General features: G+C 44.5%; 2 protein-coding genes across 3 annotated transcripts in view; both read left to right on the top strand.

The window, feature by feature from the left end:
- Nucleotides 1-959: 959 nt before the first annotated feature.
- The window catches only part of TXNRD1 (thioredoxin reductase 1), a 68,342-nt gene continuing 49,356 nt past the window's right edge, over nt 960-19,945 (top strand). Inside the window, 2 exon segments of one of the 2 annotated variants that reach the window (NM_001351765.2) lie at nt 960-1,112; nt 2,902-3,011. The gene's annotated coding sequence lies outside the window, so the exon portion shown is untranslated. 2 annotated transcript variants of the gene reach the window in all.
- On the top strand, nt 15,037-19,194 carry EID3 (EP300 interacting inhibitor of differentiation 3). The gene has a single exon (XM_015152627.3). It carries the CDS (start codon nt 17,873-17,875, stop codon nt 18,986-18,988), a length of 1,116 nt encoding a protein of 371 aa, XP_015008113.1. The 5' UTR covers nt 15,037-17,872; the 3' UTR covers nt 18,989-19,194.

Consider the following 19,945-nt stretch of genomic DNA (forward strand, 5'->3'; position numbering starts at 1 on the left):
AGCCTCTGAGTTTCACCTTGGAAGGACCTGGCAGGACCTGGCAGTGGTTGCCTGTTTGTTTAGAGGGAATGTGGCTTCTGCTAGCCGTTAGGAGCCTGCAACGCTCTCACCTGAGAGTGCTTCAATCTGGCATTATCCAAAGAAGTGGGAAAGACGTTCATTCATTCATTCATTCATTCATTCATTCATTCATTCAGTCAGTTATTATGTATTTATTCAGCAAATATGCATACCCTGCTAGTGCGTGGTGCTGAGTAAGAACATGACTAAGAGAAGGGGAGCATGAGAGAGAATGGCTCACCTTAGTAGCAGCAGGTGGCTGGGTGCGGCTGGAGTTAAAAGACATTCAGTTTTTCTTAAAACAATAAAAACTAAACTCAGAGTCTGGTAAGGAAGAGGTGCTCTCAGGGGAAGTTGGGTGTGTTCCTGAGAATTTGTCATTTCTTTTCAGGATTAGTCAGGGTGAACTCCACGTTTCTTTTCAAAAGCCTAATAACTTCCTTTAGGGGATTACCAAACTGACTAATCCATGACCTTAGGGCAGTGGGTCCCAAACTTTGCTGCCAACTCAAATCACCTTTGGAGTTTTTTTTTTTTTTTTTAAACGCAGAGGCCCAGGTCACACTCCACACCAATGACATCAGAATGTCTAGGGGTGGGAGCCAGGCACTAGGATTCTAAAGACCCTAACGCGATGACAACAGCTAGCAAAGTTCTGGAGCTACTGCCTTAGGGCATAGTCTAGTTTCTTCACTAAAAACACACTTATTCCAAATTTGGTTCCAGAATTGCCTTAAATTGTTTTTTTGCTCTGTTCTTAGGTTGGGGGCGGCTATGAGCAGGCAGAGGATGTGGTGTCACCCAATTAGGAGCTCTCAGCTTGCTAAGCCAATTAGCATAGGCTGCCAGGGCTGCACGAGGAGTGGATTTCTGCTTTGTCATTCTGACTCTGGCAGTTAGCCCGCCCGCTCGGCGCAGGGCGTGGCTTCTCGTAGCCATTAGGAAACAGCAACCCTTTCACCTCAGTTTCCTTCGGTGCAGCATTTGCGGCGAAGCGAAAGGTGGTCGAGTCCTGAAGGAGTGCCTGATGTCTTCATCATTCTCAAATTCTTGTAAGCTCTGCGTCGGGTGAAACCAGACAAAGCCGCAAGCCCAGGGATGGGAGCACGCGGGGGACGGCCTGCCGGCGGGGACTACAGCATTGCGCCTGTGGGGAGCGGTGTGCGTCTCGGGGAAGGGGAGATATTTTAAGGCGTGTCTGAGCAGACGGGGAGGCTTTTCCAAACCCAGGCAGCTTCGTGGCGTGTGTGGTTTCGACCCGGTCACACAAAGCGTCAGCATGTGGTAGGTGAGACCGGCACCTGTAGGCTGGCGGTTTCCTTCCTCTTGCTCTTTGTAGAGACAATTTGCAGAACAGCGGAGAAAATGGGTATTGTATCGTTTCTTACAGAGCCTGAGTCTTGAAATGTAGATGACAATGTGTTGAGTGGACCGACAGATCCTTGACAGCATTAAGAAAGTATAACTATGTAAGAATACTTCTCCAGGAATTTTCACACCATTTAATCAGAAATCCTGAGACGCTGTCAAAACACATGGGGTCTCCATGTTTTTACAAGTGGGGAAAGCAAGGCTCGGAAAGATCAAGTGGCGTGCCCAGCTGGACACAGACTATTAAATGGGGCGGCGACGACGACCCCAGGGCTTCCTCACTCTCTCGGGCAGTACAGGATAGTGATTAAGACCGTCAACCACATTGCCTGGGTTTGAATCCTGCCTCTGCTGTTGAGTAGCTCCTTGAGCTTGGACAAGTTTCTTAGCTTTTCTGTACCTGTTTCCCTGTCTATAAGTTGGGCCTGGTAATACCTACTTGTAGACTGGTTGTGAAGTTGAAATGAAATGTTAATATATGTGAAGCAGTATAGATATATTAGCTACCATTATTACCATTAAGCAGCTCTCCTTTTTTTTTTTTTTTTTTGGAGACGGAGTCTCATTCTGTTGCCCAGGCTGGAGTGCAGTGACACAGTCTTGGCTCACTGCAACCTCCGCCCCCCGGGTTCAAGCGATTCTCCTGCCTCAGCCTCCCGAGTAGCTGGGATTACAGGCACCTGCCACCGCGCCCGGCTAATTTTTGTATTTTTGGTAGAGACAGGGTTTCACCATCTTGGCCAGGCTGGTCTTGAACTCCTGACCTCATGATCCACCCGCCTCGGCCTCCCAAATAAGCAGCTATACTTTGGAATGTTGGTGTGATTTATGTCTCATGAATAGGCCTCATGTCAGTGTAACTGTGGAATCTCTATGCTCCACTGAGTTCATCCCTTTGTGAAATTTTACCGTTAGTGCCTAGTTTCATCTGTAGTGTCATGTATAGTTCAGGATTCTTTTTAATAAAGCAGCAGATAGGCAGAGTGTTCTTTATTTTGCTCCACGGTTTCAAATGTCAAGGAAACATTGGAAGTTGGATTTTGGCATTCAGAATAGATGTAGAGTTCAAAGCAAGATCAAATTGGGAGGTGTTTTGTTAAAGTTGAGATAAATGGGTATTAAGCTTCTTTTTTGAAGCTTTTCTGAATTCGGGATTTACCGGGAAAGTAGGACGTTTAATTTTAGCAGAGCAGTGCAATGATTTAACTCTGACTAGAACTCTGACGTTTATAGCTAACCTTGAGGCCCTGTTTTCAGCCAGTTTGCGGATTTGCCGGGGTCAGACTCCAAGCTTAAGTGTGAGTTTTAGCCTTTGTCAGAAATGCAGCAAGTCATGCTAACTTGCAAGGGAGTCACCCGAGGGCACGCGGTGCCTGCAGGGCCGGGACGGAAGCCCCGCCTCCGGCGCAGTTCCCGCCTGGCCGCGGGGAAGAAGCACCTTACACGCCCCGCTCTGCTTTTGTGCCACAGAGTACGGTCGGGCCCTGGAAGGAACGCTCTCGGAATTGGCCGCGGAAACCGATCTGCCCGTTGTGTTTGTGAAACAGAGAAAGATAGGCGGCCATGGTCCAACCTTGAAGGTAGGAGAGAGTAACGTGTCTTTTTAAATGGGGGATGAGCTCGTTGAGTCCAGCGTGGTCACAGCCTGCCTTTAAAGCCGGCGTGGATGTGACCCTCCATACGGGACGCAGCGCTGGGAAATGACGAAAAAACGCTTGTGGGCTAGCGCATGTGTTAATCGAAGCTGATAAGACGTTGGACAAATTTCACATCCCGGGAAACTTGAAATTTCTAACGATTTTCATCTTTTAAAATAGCTTTTTAAAGATGTCCTTTTTCTCCTATTTCCCCTTCCTCTTTCCCTCCCAGTTGTAAATAAATTCCCCCCCACCCCCGACGGAGTCTCACTCTGTCGCCCAAACTGAAGTGCAGTGGCCCGATCTCGGCTCACTGCAAGCTCCACCTCCCGGATTCACGCCATTCTCCTGCCTCAGCCTCCCGAGTAGCTGGGACTACTGGCGCCCACCATCACGCCCGGCTAATTTTTTTTGTAATTTTAGTGGAGACGGGGTTTCACTGTGTTAGCCAGGATGGTCTCGATCTCCTGACCTCGTGATCCGCCCGCCTCGGCCTCCCAAAGTGCTGAGATCACAGGCGTGAGCCACCGCGCCCGGCCCTAAATAAAATTTTTTAGCAGCAATGTAATCTGCTAAATGTTGGTTGTTTAGGGAAGTCCTGAGAAAAGGGGATCAGGAAATGCTTATCTTTCTCATCAAGGTGGCCCTGTAATCTTCCTCTTAATTCTCTCAGGGGTAGGGGACCGGAAAACCCCAGGCTCTGGAGGAAGCAACCAGGAAGCTCTTGGGGTGACTTCGTTTTCCTTCAGGTGTGTGTTTTTTAGCCCAGAGTTAACCGCTGGGTGAAGGGAAAGGAAGAAGTCTTCCCTTTGACTGGTAGCAAACAGTAGAAATCATTCCTTAGACCTATGAGAGCCTATAGAAATCCTTCCTTAGACCTATGCCACTGAGGAGTTACAGCCACTGAGGGATTTATAACTTACAGTGTTGGAAAAATGCTTGGAGGCTGGGTGCATTTTGTTTTTTCTTTTTTTAAATCTCACCTGTGGTAGATTACCAGGTTAGAAAACCTCCCGTAATCCCATCACCATGATCTATGTGATTTTTGTCCTTATTCATTTATATCTCTGTAATTTTTAAGAAACGAAAACATTGCCTTCTTAGAAGTAAACCTGAGTGAGGACTGCGTTAAATGTAAAAATATATTTAGATGTGTTGCAGCCTTAGGAAAAATACTAATAATTGAATTTTTATTTATTACCTTTTCTTCTAAAAGTATTTATTTTTGACAAATCGTTATAGGGAATGGATCGAGACTTCAAACAGCAAATTAATGGAAAATAATTAATGGAAATACAGAGGCTTTTAGCTTTAGTTAAAATATATTGTGTTACTCAGATCTTTAGTTTGCAGGTAAAAGGAGACAATGGTCTATTATATTAATATTCCTTCCTGGCTGGGCGGGTGGCTCACACTTGTAATCCCAGCACCTTGGGAGGCCGAGACAGGTAAATCGCCTTGAGCTCAGAAGTTCCAGACCAGCCTGGGTAACGTGGTGAAACCCCGTCTGTACTAGAAATACAAAAATTAGCCAGGGCTTGGTGGTGCGTGCCTGTGATCCCAGCTACTCTGGGACTGAGGCTGAGGCTGGAGAATCGCTTGAACCTGGGAGGTGGAAGTTGCAATGAGCTGAGATTGCGCCACTGCACCCTGGCCTAGGTGACAGTGAGACCATGTCTCAAAAAATATATTTTTATATATATATGTATATTTCTTCCTGTCTGATTATTCTGTTATCTTCACCTATGCCATAAGTTTATAAAGTTATATAGTAATTTGATCTTTATGTAATCCTACTGATGCTCCTGGTTTTAATGGCAATGGGAGTAAAAAGAGTCACTCTTTTTTTTTTTTTTTTTTTTGAGACGGAGTCTCGCTCTGTCGCCCAGGCTGGAGTGCAGTGGCGCAATCTCGGCTCACTGCAAGCTCCGCCTCCCGGGTTCACGCCATTCTCCGGCCTCAGCCTCCCGAGTAGCTGGGACTACAGGCGCCCGCCACTGCGCCCGGCTAATTTTTTCTATTTTTAGTAGAGACGGGGTTTCACCATGGTCTCGATCTGCTGACCTTGTGATCCGCCCGCCTCGGCCTTCCAAAGTGCTGGGATTACAGGCGTGAGCCACCGTGCCCGGCCATGAGTCACTCTTTTTATAAGCTTTGGAACTCAATTGATTTGATCTGATGTTCTGTTTTTTTCTTTTTTTTTAATTGAAAACTTTTTTTTTCTTTAGAGATGGAGGTCTCACTATGTTGTCCAGGCTGGTCTTGAACTCCTGGGCTCAAGCGATCATCCGGCCTCGGCCTTCTAAAGTTCTGGGACTGCAGGTCACGACATTTAGTGAGGTATAGTGCCATGAATGAAAAGCATACCACCAAGAACACTTAAAAGAAATCATTTAGCGTATTTCTTAAGTAAACTTACTCTACTTTGTGTCTTTTTTTTTTTTTTTTTTTTTGAGACAAAGTCTCACTCTGATGCTCAGGCTGGAGTATAGTGGCATGATCTCCGTTCACCCCAACCTCTACCTCCTGGGTTCAAGCAATTTTCCTGCCTCAGCCTCCCCAGTAGCTGGGATTACAGGCACACGCCACCACACCTGGCTAATTTTTGTATTTTTAGTAGAGATGGGGTTTCACCATGTTGGTCAGGCTGGTCTCGAACTCCTGACTTTGTGGTCCAAAGTGCTGGGATTACAGGTGTGAGCCACCACGCCCAGCCTTTTTTTTTTTTTTTTTTTTTTTTTTTTTGGAGAAGGAGTCTCACTCTGTTGCCCAGGCTGGAGTTCAGTGGCACGATCTCGGCTCACTGCAACCTCTGTCCCCTGGGTTCAAGTGATTGTCCTGCATCAGCCTCCTGGGTAGCTGGGATTACAGGCACTTGCCACCGTGCCTGGCTAATTTTTGTATTTTTAGTAGAGACAAGGTTTCACCATGTTGGCCAGGCTGGTCTTGAACTTTTCACCCTGTGATCCACGCACCTCAGCCTTCCAAAGTGCTGGGATTACAGGTGTGAGCCACCGGGCCCAGCCCTATCTTTGTTTCTTAATGAGTGCTAAGAAATGGAAGAAGAGAAAAAGCAAGGTAAGGACTATTGGTTTGAAAGATCTGTGAACTTTCAGCCAATTATTGCCCACATTTGGGGCTAAATAGTAGGTTTTGAAAACCTTAAAGGAGCTTTGGGTTTCAGTGGAGAAAGGCATTTATTTAGTGGATAATTGGGTGCTTATAGTCCTAAAGTCCACACCTTAAAAAGAAGGTTAAGATTTCATACTTTAATTGCAACATAAATAATGGAGGGAGCTCTTCAAAATGTCCACATTTTCCTTTCTCCTTTTAATATTGTTTCTTCCTCATCCCCTTTTCCCTGAATAAACAACAGCAGCAAAACCTACCCTGCTTTCACAGCGAGTGTACTATAGAAGACAAGGGAGAAAGAATCCTGCTGGAAGAAGCTGGTGAACCTAGGTGTCTCCCTTGATAAAGGATGAAAGCTTTCCAGAAGAATGTTCCAAAAAAGTGTAGTCTCCAGACCACCTGCTCAGAATCCCCTGGAGTACTCCTTAAGCATGCATGCCCAGGCTTTACTCAAGTTCTTTTGAAGTAGACTCGGGAAAGAGCTAGGAATCTGCCCCCTCCCTTTTTTTTTGAGATGGAGTTTTGCTCTTGTTGCCCCAGCTGGAGTGCAGTGGCATGATCTCAGCTCACTGCAACCTCCACCTCCTGGGTTCAAGTGGTTCTCCTGCCTCAGCCTCCCAAGTAGCTGGGACTACAGGCATGCGCCACCATGCCCAGCTAATTTTGTATTTTTTTAGTAGAGATGGGGTTTCACCATGTTGGTCAGGCTGGTCTCGAACTCCTGACCACAGGTGACCCACCCACTTCAGCCTCCCAAAGAGCTGGGATTACAGTGTGAGCCACCACGCCCAGCCTGCCTTTTTGTTTTTGTTTTGTTTTAAATAACCTCCCTCCAATAATTCTTAGGATAAATATCAAGTTTGAGACGCTTTAATATTATTGTACATAGGGTAGTTTTGTCAAGATCATTTGATGAGATAATTAGAATTGCGGAAAACAAAGGACTAGTCTTTTAATACCCAAAACATATTTGTTAGAAAACAGCAAATAGGAGCCCAATAGGGGAGTAACACTTTTATTGAACACTTCAACAATGAATAGAAAAATAGGGAACCAAGCTGTTTGTGGCTAGGGCTTTTGTATGTCCATGTATAAAGTTGGAACTAGGGAGCTCCAAGATGGCTAAGAACTATGAATAGAGTTCCTACTGCTCAAAGACATATGGCTTTCATGAACATCTTGGTTTTTAAAGAAAAGTTCCAGTATTCTTATAGGGAACCTGTTTTGTATGTAAATCAGCATCTCCCTCTGGATTCCAGGGTTTTAAAACCACTTGTAGAAAGGCCTATTGGTGGTACTGAGAGGAGAAGCAGAGTGAGTGAAAAAGTGTTTACTGGTATAATACCAAGTGTCAGACATAGTTAAGACTTAGTAGTTTGAGGTAATCCTGGGAGATAAGACTAAAACTGGCAACTCGGGGCTTAAATAATTTCTTCAGGGCAATATTAGGAGGGATGACAGGCACAAAGCAAGGTGGGATTAATATCCAGATGAATTTTGCAGACAGTTGTGGTGGCCCTATGTTCCAGTCTTAGGGGGTAGATGCTGAGACAAAGGTAGGTCTCCTTTCATGTTTTGAGACAAGGTCTGGCTCTATTGCCCAGGCTGGAGTGCAGTGGTGCATTATCGACTCATTGCACCCTCCACCTCCTGGGCTTAACCCATCCTCCCACCTCAGCCTCCCAAGTAGCTGGGACTACAGCTTATTTTTTTTGTATTTTTTGTATATTGGGGGTTTCACCATGTTGTCCAGGCTGGTCTTAAACTCGCGAGCTTAAGCCGTCTGCCTACCTTGGCCTCCCAAGTGCTGAGATTATAGGCATGAGAGCCACTGCGCCCAGCCAGGTCTCCTTTCAAGTCTAACTTCTAGTTACCAGAAACAGACATCAGGACATGAGTGGTAATTGAATAACTCTCCAACCATCCCCTTTCTTAACTATTCTTAACTTCAGAGGCTACCACAACTTGACAGAAAACGCAATTTATTTTGTTTCTTTCCTCTGAAATAATCCCTTCTTTTTGGAGGCATTAGTAATGTATCTGCTTTTGGCTTGATTAAAGTTGAGGCCTGAGGAGGAGTGGAGGATTGCTTTGAAGATGAGGGAAGTGACAGATTCTCTGGCGTACATTAAAAGGAAGTAAGGGGTGAGGACTACCAAGATTTAAAAGAGTCTTAGACTGTTAGAACTGCAAATAAATGTAGAATTTTACTGGTTGTAGAGTTGAGTTCCTCCTACTTCTACCAGGTGTAAACACAAACCTGTTTTTTTGCTGTGTATCTGTTCTTTAACAGTAGCATTGAAATTCTGGTGGTATAGGCTTCAGATTTCCTGTCACTTCTGTTTACTCACCAGCGCCTGACTATTCTAGGCATCACCTTCTTGCCCCTAGTTACTTTTGCCTGGACCATTTCATCAGTCTTTAACTGGCCTCCCACTTCTGATCTCCCTCCTCTTCCAGCTCCCATTGCCAGTCATCTTCCTGATTGCTACTCACTGGCCCCAGATCTGCATCCAGAATGAAGTGGGAGCTCCTTAGCTTGGTATTCAATGCCCTCTAGGGTCTAGCCCTAACCTGCTTTTCTGGTTATCTCCTGCTCTGCTCCCTCACTTACTGGAGGCTCCTGGGAATACCATTGCAGCTAAAATATTTCTCCCTACAGTTTTCCTCCTCACTTCTATTCTTTATTTCAACACCTATCTTCTCTTCCCTAACCCAACCCACTTTTCCAACTGCCTGCCTGTTCAGAATACAAGGCCAAAGTTTACCATTCCTTTCCTCCTCTGTTCCCACGGCACTCCTATAAATCTTTATTTTTGGAAAAGGAGGAATCCTGCCAATGATAATTTTTTGGCTTACATATCAAGGTCAGAGAGCTAGTCTTATTCTTTATGCCTGTGGTCCCAGGCATATGTTAGAGCCCAGCAGATATCTAAGCAAATTTGCCTGTTAATGATTATAATGTTTATTTGTTGGATGCCTATTATGTGCTAGACTCTAAATACTGTAATATTTAGTGATTAAATCCTCACAGCAGTCCTGTGAAGGAGGTGGTATTATCCGGGTTTACAGATGAGAAAATAAAGGCCTTGAGAATTTAAGGAGCATGCCTAGATTACAAGCTAGTTAAGTGGCAGAGTCAGGACTGGAACCCAGACCTGTTTGCCTGCAAAGCTCACTCTCGTGTACTCATACTTCTGGCACTTGGCTTTATGTTGTTGCTATTGAGATACATGTTTGTGTCCTTGATGAGATGCTGTGGTGTGCTCATGATTCAGGGTCAGGCCCATGCAAATCTTGGTATTCCTAGCATAGTGCTGGCTTATGGTAGGTGTTCATTCATTACATGCTTGCTGAATGGAATTTCATTCTTCTGTGCCTACTTGTACTTTTCTTTAGGAGAACAATGATACATTTTAGTATCTCCCATATATTGAAAAAAATTTCTTTAGAGGCAAGGTCTCGCTCTCACCCAGGCTGGAGTGCAGTGGCACTATCATGGCTCGCTGCAGCCTCAACCCTCCTGGGCTCAAGCAATCCTCTTGCCTCAGCCTCCTGAGTATCTGGGAATACAGGCATATACCACCACACCTGGCCAATTTTTAAATTTTTTGTAAGAGTAGGTCTTTACAAAAGGCTTTTTGTTGACCTAGGCTTATTTTTTAACACCTAGTGTGCATTCAGTAAATATGTATTGAGTAAATATAGATGGTGGTAGGGCCAGAAGAGACTCACTTAAAGGATTTAGCTCTAAGGTATCTGATTTTATTGAAGATGGGCTATCAGGAACCACGCTCTAGGTTGTTCAGAAGAGATTCTAGGCAGCATATTGGAAAGCAGTTCAGAATTAAAAGCTGTATGACAGCAACATTGTCTGCCTTCAGCATTTTATGCAGGTGTGTCCAGGTCAGTTGGGAAGAAAGTCACTTCACATCTATTTAGCTAGTATTTATTGAGCGTCTGTGTTGACATCGGGCTAGGCACTATCTTTGTAATCTCTAACACAAGTCTGTAGAGCAATGTACTTATTTAAAAATTCATTTGTCAGGCTGGGCGTGGTAGCTTATGCCTGTAATCCCAGCACTTTGAGAGACTGAGGAGGGCAGATCACTTGAGGTCAGGAGTTTGAGACCAACCTGGCTAACATGGTGAAACCCCTTCTCTACTAAAAATACAAAAAATTAGCTGGGTGTGGTGGTGGGCGCCTGTAATCCCAGCTACTCAGGAGGCTGAGGCAGGAGAATCGCTTGAACCTGGGAGGTGGAGGTTGCGGTGAGCAGAGATCATGCCATTGCACTTCAGCCTGGGCAACAAGAGCGAAACTCCATCTCAAAAAAAAAAAAAAAAGGTAATATACAAACTTGTTGACAAATAAATTTATATTTATTTATTTATTTTTTGAAATGGAGTCTCTCTCTGTCCCCCAGGCTGGAGTGCAGTGGTGTGATCTCAGTTCACTGCAACCTCCGCCTCCCTGGTTCAAGCACTTCTCCTGCCTTAGTCTCTTGAGTAGCTGGGATTATAGGCGTGCGCCACCATGCCCAGCTAATTTTGTATTTTTAGTAGAGACAGGGTTTCTCTCTGTTGGTCAGACTGGTCTCGAACTCCCGACCTCTTGTGAGCTGCCTGCCTCAGCTCCCAAAGTGCTGAGATTACAGGTGTGAGCCACCACACCCGGCCTGATTTTGTTTTTAATGATGACAACCACTCTATATGGCAGAGTGAGACATCTGATAGACTTATGTTACAATTGCTGAGAAAGTAAGTGACAACTAATCAGACATTTTTCTTTTTCTTTTTTTTTTTTTTTTTTTTTTTTTGAGGCGGAGTCTCGCTCTGTCGCCCAGGCTGGAGTGCAGTGGCGCGATCTCGGCTCACTGCAAGCTCCGCCTCCCGGGTTCCCGCCATTCTCCTGCCTCAGCCTCCCGAGTAGCTGGGACTAAAGGCGCCGCCACCACGCCCGGCTAATTTTTTTGTATTTTTAGTGGAGACGGGGTTTCATTGTGTTAGCCAGGATGGTCTCGATCTCCTGACCTCGTGATCCGCCCGTCTCGGCCTCCCAAAGTGCTGGGATTACAGGCTTGAGCCACCGCGCCCGGCCGACATTTTTCATTTGATCCCTGCGTGGAGTTTCTTGAATGCTGCATCCTTTAGTAGCCACACACCCAGTGCTTCTTACCTCCCTGTCTATCAAAATAACACACCTAGTCATTGCTGTCTTTTGAGGTGTTGTGGAGGCTCTTATAACCTGAAAAGTTGTTCTTTTCATCTCACACCCTTGTTTATATTCTTGAGGCTTGGCGAGTCAACCAGCACTGGGTTTTTAAAGTGTCATTAAGTATATGATTTGACCATAGAGCAAGGGTGGAGATTTTATCTACTCCAAAGTATTTCAAATGAGTGAGTCCAGATTATTTAGTGAGCCTCTTTTACTTCTCTAATGATAATGCCCTCTTATTTGAATAAAGCAGTTATTCAAAGGCTCTTTTGGATACTAGACTTAAAAGAATCTGCTGAAATCTAAGGAGCTATTCCTGAGAAAAATGCACATAAGTAATTTTGCATATAAACTCAAACTGTGGATCTGCTTCAGAATGTCTGGTACAGAGGTTTACCCTTCTAAGTGTTACTTACCCTTCTAAGTGTTACACACTTTGAATAGTTGAAGCCTTAGTAGGTTTTTAAAATTTTGTTATATGGCAAATTTCTTTTCACTGGTATTTGTTATAGTGGAATATATTCCTGTGTTCCTCCTTACTGATTTAACCTTTAAAAATGTTTTTCTGAGCCGGGCGCGGTGGCTCACGCCTGTAATCCCAGCACTTTGGGAGGCCGAGGCGGGCGGATCACAAGGTCAGGAGATCGAGACCACAGTGAAACCCCGTCTCTACTAAAAATACAAAAAATTAGCCGGGCGCGGTGGCGGGCGCCTGTAGTCCCAGCTACTCAGGAGGCTGAGGCAGGAGAATGGCGTGAACCCAGGAGGCAGAGCTTGCAGTGAGCCGAGATCGCGCCACTGCACTCCAACCTGGGCGACAGCGTGAGACTCCGTCTCAAAAAAAAAAAAAAAAAAAAAAAAAAATGTTTTTCTGGGGCCAGGCGCAGTGACTCACACCTGTAATCCCAGCACTTTGGGAGGGTGAGGCGGGTGGATCATGAGATCAGGAGTTTGAGACTAGCCTGGCCAACATGGAGAAACCCCATCTCTACTAAAAATACAAAACTTAGCTGGGCATGGTGGCGCACGTCTGTAATCCCAGTTATTGGGGAGGCTGAGGCAGGAGAATCACTTGAACCCGGGAGGCGGAGGTTGCAGTGAGTCGAGATCACACCATTGCACTCTAGCTTGCACGTCTGTAATCCCAGCTACTGGGGAGGCTGAGGCAGGAGAATCACTTGAACCCGGGAGGCAGAGGTTGCAGTGAGTTGAGATCACACCATTGCACTCTAGCTTGCATGTCTGTAATCCCAGCTACTGGGGAGGCTGAGGCAGGAGAATCACTTGAACCCGGGAGGCGGAGGTTGCAATGAGTCAAGATCACGCCATTGCACTCTAGCTTGGTCGATCGAGTGAGACTCCGCCTCAAACAAATAAACAAAAAAAATTAAAAAAAATTTTTTTCTGGCCGGGCGCGGTGGCTCAAGCCTGTAATCCCAGCACTTTGGGAGGCCGAGACGGGCGGATCATGAGGTCAGGAGATCGAGACCATCCTGGCTAACACGGTGAAACCCCGTCTCTACTAAAAAAATACAAAAAACTAGCCGGGCGAGGTGGCGGGTGCCTGTAGTCCCAGCTACTCGGGAGGCTGAGGCAGGAGAATGGCGTGAACCCGGGAGGCGGAGCTTGCAGTGAGCTGAGATCCGGCCACTGCACTCCAGCCTGGGCAACAGAGTGAGACTCTGTCTCAAAAAAAAAAAAAAAAAAAAAAATTTTTTCTGTTCCTAAAGCAACATTCAGAAGTGAAACTACTGGTTTGTATATAGTTTTTAAATATTTGCTATCTTTGGGATTGTTTGATTTATTAAGTACCTACTTAGTAGTTGAAAACACTGTCAGATACATTACATAATTTTCATTCACTATAGTAATTATATGGTATAAATACAGTTGTCCCTTGGTGTCCTCAGGGGATTGGTTCCAGGACCCTTGTGTATACCCAAATTCATACACACTCAAGTCCCAAAGTCTGCCCTGTGCAACCAGCATATATGGAAAGTCAGCTCTCCATATTCACAGGTTTCACATCTCACAAATACGGTATTTCTTTATTTCTCACAAGCTTTTTCCTCTTTAAGGAGCAGGCAGACCTGGGTAAATGCTGTATTTTTTATCGCTTTGGTATAAGTGGATCTGTGCAGTTCAAAGCTGTTTCCTTCAAGGGTCAACTGTAGTAGTATTCCTGTCTTATAAATAAAGACACTGGAGGCTGAGAGGTTAAGCAAGCTGGCTAAGATAATACTAATAGCTAATAGGTCAAGATTGGAACCTAGATTGTCCCCTCCCACAGTCTGTGGTCTTTTCAAAAACAAATTTTCATTAAAAAAATACATCTGTCTTATCATAGCAAAGTTCACCTTTAATAATAAAAAACAAAGAAAACACAAAATATGTACACACAAACATAACTTTAAAGAAAATTAAGATGAAAGAGAAACTGCCAGGCATGGTGGCTCACGCCTGTAATCCCAACACTTTGGGAGGCTGAGGCGGGCGGATCACAAGATCAGCAGTTCGAGACCAGCCTGGTCAACTTGCTGAAACCCCATCTCTACTAAAAATACAAAAATTAGCCTGGTGTGGTGGCTCGCGCCTGTAATCCCAGCTACTTGGGAGGCTGAGGCAGGAGAATTATTTGAATCCGGGAGGTATAGGTTGCAGTGAGCTGAGATCATGCCATTGCACTCCAGCCTGGGCGACGAGCAAGACTCCGTCCCCAAAAAAAAAAAAAATTAAGATGGAAGAGAAACTATACCTAATGTCCTGCTAACTCTGGCAAATCAAACTAGGACTTTTACCACATGTCTTCACAACTCAATATTAAACAGATGCCCTGGTGGTATGAAGGAAGAAAAGCTGCTATGAAAGAAGGAATAGAAAAGTTTAGGGAGGTAGCTGATAGGATAAGTGTGTATGTTAGTGTGTGGGACTCAAACTTGACTGATTCCTGGCTTTGGCTCCAAAAAGTCTATTAAAAATCCATTTGTTATAGATAAGTCTTACAGCAAAATCTCACTGGAGAAAAATAGTGGACTCCATGTGACTTCTTCCTTTATTTGGTTACAGGGAGACATGTGACCTTTGTCATCCACCCTGTCACGTTTGTATTGAGCAGTATGGGTTGTGGAAAAGAGCTCAGAATGCTTGGAATTAACCTAAACTCCTAGAAAAGGAACTGAAAATATAGGAGAAAAGACTGAAGAAAAGAGGAAAGGAAATGGAGGGTTGTATTGAACCCTGACTAGCAACTCTTGAGCGAAGAAAGAGGAAAAGGGGGGAAGAGGGGAGCTAAATTATCTCTGAGGCAACTCAGTCTTATGGCTGCCTGAACTAGTCTATACTGTGGGAATAAGGTAGACTCCATCGATTGCTGTGAAGTACCAGTGCACTTCTTGCTCTCTATTCCTAGTCACAGACAAATTTATCAGCAGTGCAGTTTCTTCTTTTTAAGCTTCATTTAAATAATTATTAGTAGCACTTGGACCTTAGGTTAGGAAATCACTGTTTAATGATTTAAAGATTAACCAGCATGGAAATCCCATTCTTTATATGATTGGGGAAAATTATTAAACTTGAGATTGTTTCACTTTGTAGCAAATGTCTAAAGGCAGATTTTTTTTTTTTTTTTTTTTTTTTTGTGGAGTTGTTTCCCTCTTGTTGCCCAGGCTGGAGTGCAATGGTGCCATCTTGGCTCACCCGCAACCTCCGCTTCCCAGGTTCAAGCAATTCTCCTGAGTAGCAGGGATTACAGGCATGTGCCACCACGTCCAGCTAATATTCTATTTCTAGTAGAGACGTGGTTTCTCCATATTGATCAGACTGGTGTCAAACTCCTGACCTCAGGTGATCCACCCACCTCAGCCTCCCAAAGTGCTGGGATTACAAGTGTGAGCCACTGCGCCCAGCCTAAAGGCAGAGTTTTTTTTTTTTTTTTTTTTTTTTTTTTTTTGAGACGGAGTCTCGCTCTGTCGCCCAGGCTGGAGTGCAGTGGCGCGATCTCGGCTCATGCAAGCTCCGCCTCCTGGGTTTACGCCATTCTCCTGCCTCAGCCTCCTGAGTAGCTGGGACTACAGGCGCCCGCCACCGCGCCCGCCTAATTTTTTGTATTTTTAGTAGAGACGGGGTTTCACCGTGGTCTCGATCTCCTGACCTTGTGATCCGCCCGCCTCGGCCTCCCAAAGTGCTGGGATTACAGGCGTGAGCCACCGCGCCCGGCCTAAAGGCAGAGTTTTAAGGTGGAATATGATGCAAGTCTGCCTTTCTTAGGATGATCTAAGTTACATGTTAATAACGTACTTGGAGATCTAGCATAGAATGCACTCAGCACTGTAAATCACAACTTAATAATGCTTGCCTTGATATGCTCTGTTGCTCTGAGCAAATTGTGTGGGCTGTTATCTCCTGAGAAATCCCTGTAAATGGTATTAGTAATACTTTATAAGTAGGTTGGGAGAATATAGTTTTCTAAGGCATTTTGAAATTCTTAGATGAAAGGTTCTTTATTAGCAAATTGGTGTCAGCCTATTTTCCTTCCTCGGAGCCTGGAGAAAATAGGCACCATAGGGTGGGAAGGGTTGGCTTGTCTTCGTAAATAGCTATTGTTGAATTTAAAGTGGATGTGAGCAACTCCTAAGAATATCGTTCACTGTAAAAGCAGACTTTTTTGGATTTGGGTCTTGGCATTCTTAGCTGTATTTTCACCTAAGATTTAAAACAAGTTTAAATACTGGTTTGTAATTGGCCAGACTTGGGAAAGATATGATCCTTTAATGATCCTGGGTCTCAACTTACCTATCTCTCATTGTTTCTTTATTTCAGAAGAGGGATAAGAACTTTTTCTGAAGAGCAGTCAACTTTTCCTTTCAGTGTATAGGATTACTTCCACGAATCTGTGAACTTAATCTTTGCTGCCAAAAAACTTACAGTAGATGCTGGGACAGTTTTAAATCTATTTTAATTTATACATTCAGTACATAAGTGCATCCATGTAAAAACAGCTATGTTTGGAAGATGTAAAACCCAGCTTTTGTTTTTGAGAAGCCGACAATCTAATAGCATAGGATCATATATACGTACAACTAACCGTAATGCATGGTGTTTTGAAAAATGCATGTATTTCCCTGAATTACCCCTAGTTAATAAAATAATTGGGGGCAAATGGTAATATAAGGATTTTGGAGTAACTTAATACTACTAGATTTTGCTGTTTATGCATTTGCAAAAAACCTTCTGCTAATGCTAAATACGAACAAGTCTATCTGCATAAAGGATGGTAGGGCTAATTTACTTCCTGGTGCTGTGAAACTGGACAGGTGCAGTTGTGGGTGTCTTTTTTTTAAGGTGCACCTGCTGCAGGTTTGAAAAGCTGTTGATGCCCATGGTTTGGTTGTGTGCATGTTCTCTTTAAAAACCAGATGTATTAATTACAGTTGTTAAGTATACTTTGCTATTTGCTACTGGTGAGACAGATAAGCGGAGTCCTGTGGTTAACTGCACTTGAGTTTCCAGTGACCCCATTAAATCCAATGGGTAAATTTTCCAACGCAGATTAGTCACCCAGTTTACAGATTAAGCTTTCATATCCTTAGATTGTTTCTGAAATCTTCATAGCTTTGCTCACCTTTTAGGGTTCAGAGTTCTTACCCATTCAGTGTCGGTGGCCTTTATATGTTGGCAAGCTTACAAGCAAATAGCTCTTTTGCAGAGATCTCTACCCATCATTCTATTCTTCCACTCCTGGATGGTGGAGAACCAAAGTTCACTTGAGTAATGCGAGCACTCAGTTTCCTGCAGGGGTTAGCACGCATACTGGAGGCTCCCCCGACCCCACAGATCTTCGGGATGGGGTGATGGAGGGGGTTTGGTTTTTAAAGAGGACCTGTGAAAGTAATTAACCCGATTTACATTTGTATAATAAGTCTAAACACCACCTTGCAAAAGAACTGAGAGTTCAGCCTGTTTAATGGAGTTTCTGCTTTTCACGGGCCTTGGCCTTACCGGCGGTTACAGTCCAGCCAGATTTAGTTCACAAAAAAACAAAACCCTCGGTCGACCTCACTGCGGTATATGATGGCAGCGATCGTTTTAAAGCGCAGGACCTTTAGTGTCCTCAACAGTTTTGTCTCAAGTTGTCCAAAAGTGTTTTTTTTAAAGTGAGGTGATCCAGTCGGTAAACGCTTTGAAAAAGAACAGCTGTGCCCTGAGCGGGCATAACTCGCGTTTGGGGTCGGGGCCCATTATTGCGCGTGTTCGGAGCGCGGCGCTTGCCTATGAGCGAGCGCCTCGGGTCGTGGTGCATCCGGGCCGGGGCGGGGCTGTCTTCCCGCGGAGCGTGCTGGGGGCGGGTCGCGCCGGGCCGGGCCGCTAATGCGCATGGGCGGGCGTCCGCGGCTCCAACTGCCGCCAGTTTCCACAAGCTGGGAGGGCCGTTACCTCGGAGATACCAGTGGCCGGCATGTCGGTTGAAAAAGCTTCCCGCAAGGGAGACGACGAGAAAGGAGAGGAGCAGCTCGTGGTCATCCCTAGTAGCGAGTACGCGGCGAAGCCGGCGGCGGCGGAGGGAGCGCCGATGAAGATGGATGTGGCGGTGAGGGTCACGGGCTGCTCCGACGACCTCAGCTCTGGGGATGCCGACATAGACCCAAAACTCCTGGAGCTCACCGCTGACGAGGAGAAGTGCCGCAGCATCCGCAGGCAGTACCGGCAGCTCATGTACTGCGTGCGGCAGAACCGGGAGGACATCGTGAACTCGGCGAACAACTCCTTGACCGAGGCTCTGGAGGAAGCCAACGTCCTGTTTGATGGAGTGAGCCGAACCAGAGAAGCAGCCCTCGACGCCCAGTTTCTTGTCATGGCTTCTGACTTGGGTAAAGAAAAGGCAAAGCAGTTAAACTCTGACCTGAACTTCTTTAATCAGTTAGCATTTTGTGACTTTCTGTTTCTGTTCGGGGGTCTGAATTGGATGGAAGGCGAGCCTGACGACTTGAGTGATTGTGATGATAACATAGCTCTTTCCTTCTGGAAGGCAATGGAAAAGGAAGCAACATCCTGGATGGTAAAAGCTGAGACATTCCATTTTGTTTTTGGTTCATTCAAACTAGAACCTTCTGCACCAAAGCCCCGACTTGAACACCAGAAAAAAGTTCGCAAGATGGAGGAAAATGGGAATATGCCTACAAAGTTGCGGAAGCTGGACCTGAGTAGTTATCCAGAAGCGACAGAAAAAAACGTAGAAAGGATTTTGGGATTGTTGCAAACCTACTTTCGAAAGTATCCTGATACTCCTGTGTCCTATTTTGAGTTTGTGATTGATCCAAACTCTTTTTCTCGTACTGTGGAGAATATATTTTATGTTTCTTTTATTGTAAGAGATGGTTTTGCAAGAATAAGGCTTGATGAAGACAGGCTGCCAATATTAGAGCCGATGAATGTTAACCAAATGGGTGAGGGAAATGATTCCAGTTGCCATGGTAGGAAACAGGGAGTCATATCTTTGACTTTACAGGAGTGGAAAAACATTGTGGCAGCTTTTGAAATTTCTGAGGCTATGATTACATACTCCTCATACTAAAGATTTCTTAGTATAGGATCCTTTTTGTGTGTTTTTCTGAAGTTATCTCAAATGGAGAGTCAAATGTAAACTGAAGCACATATTGTATGTCTTGTAAAGTGAAAAAGTATCTTCAAGAACATCAGACATTGTTTTACTGTGCAGCATATTTTTCTTAGTAATTTATAAGGTCATGATCTTCTCTTATTAAAAAAAATTCGTTGGCATATTTATGGGAGCGTTTTATTGAATGCCCTTTAAGACTATTAACAAAAACAAGTTTTGGATACCAAATTAAGGGATATTTGATAATTTGCAAAACATAATAATTTACGAAAATCAATTATGATGCTCTGTGATACATTGCTTTCTCTGTCATAGAGAACCAAGAGAATCCCAGAAAGAGTTCCTAACCACGTTGGGGAAAGAGTGGGTAAAAAACAAAAGTGGAAAAAAAAGCAAACAAACAACAACAACTTGTCTGTAAGGCAGTTAATATGCAACATTAAGAATAAAAAAGTCATTGCAAAGAAGACAGGATTTATGAGGGAGTATCCATATTCTCAACAGTTTCTGTTATTAGACTCAGCAAAAGTAGTGTCTCTGCTGTAGAAGTTGAGGTGTCAGCTAAGGGCTGAAAGTTGAGTAGAAACACGGAGAAGGAAAAGGCCTTCTAGGCAGGAGAATAGCAAGGTCAAATGCATGGAATTGTTAGAAGTTAGGCACGAGAGGACCATTAGATTTATGGAAAAACTGTTATATTTGATTGTTAAGCTGGGCAACAATTGAATAACTTCATCTATTAGTATCCTCAGAAGATATTTTTGTCTAACTATTATACGTTGAACACAAAATCTTTTGCTATCCAGTTGTAGTTTTTATCTACTGAATTTCTTCTCTGGCCCCTAGTGTCCCTTTGTGGTCTTTGTTAGTACATAGAATGTCCTTCAGAATCTGCACTGTTTCATCATGTAACAA

Source organism: Macaca mulatta, chromosome 11 (assembly GCF_049350105.2).
Source record: "Macaca mulatta isolate MMU2019108-1 chromosome 11, T2T-MMU8v2.0, whole genome shotgun sequence".
In the NCBI taxonomy this organism is placed as follows: Eukaryota; Metazoa; Chordata; class Mammalia; order Primates; family Cercopithecidae; genus Macaca; species Macaca mulatta.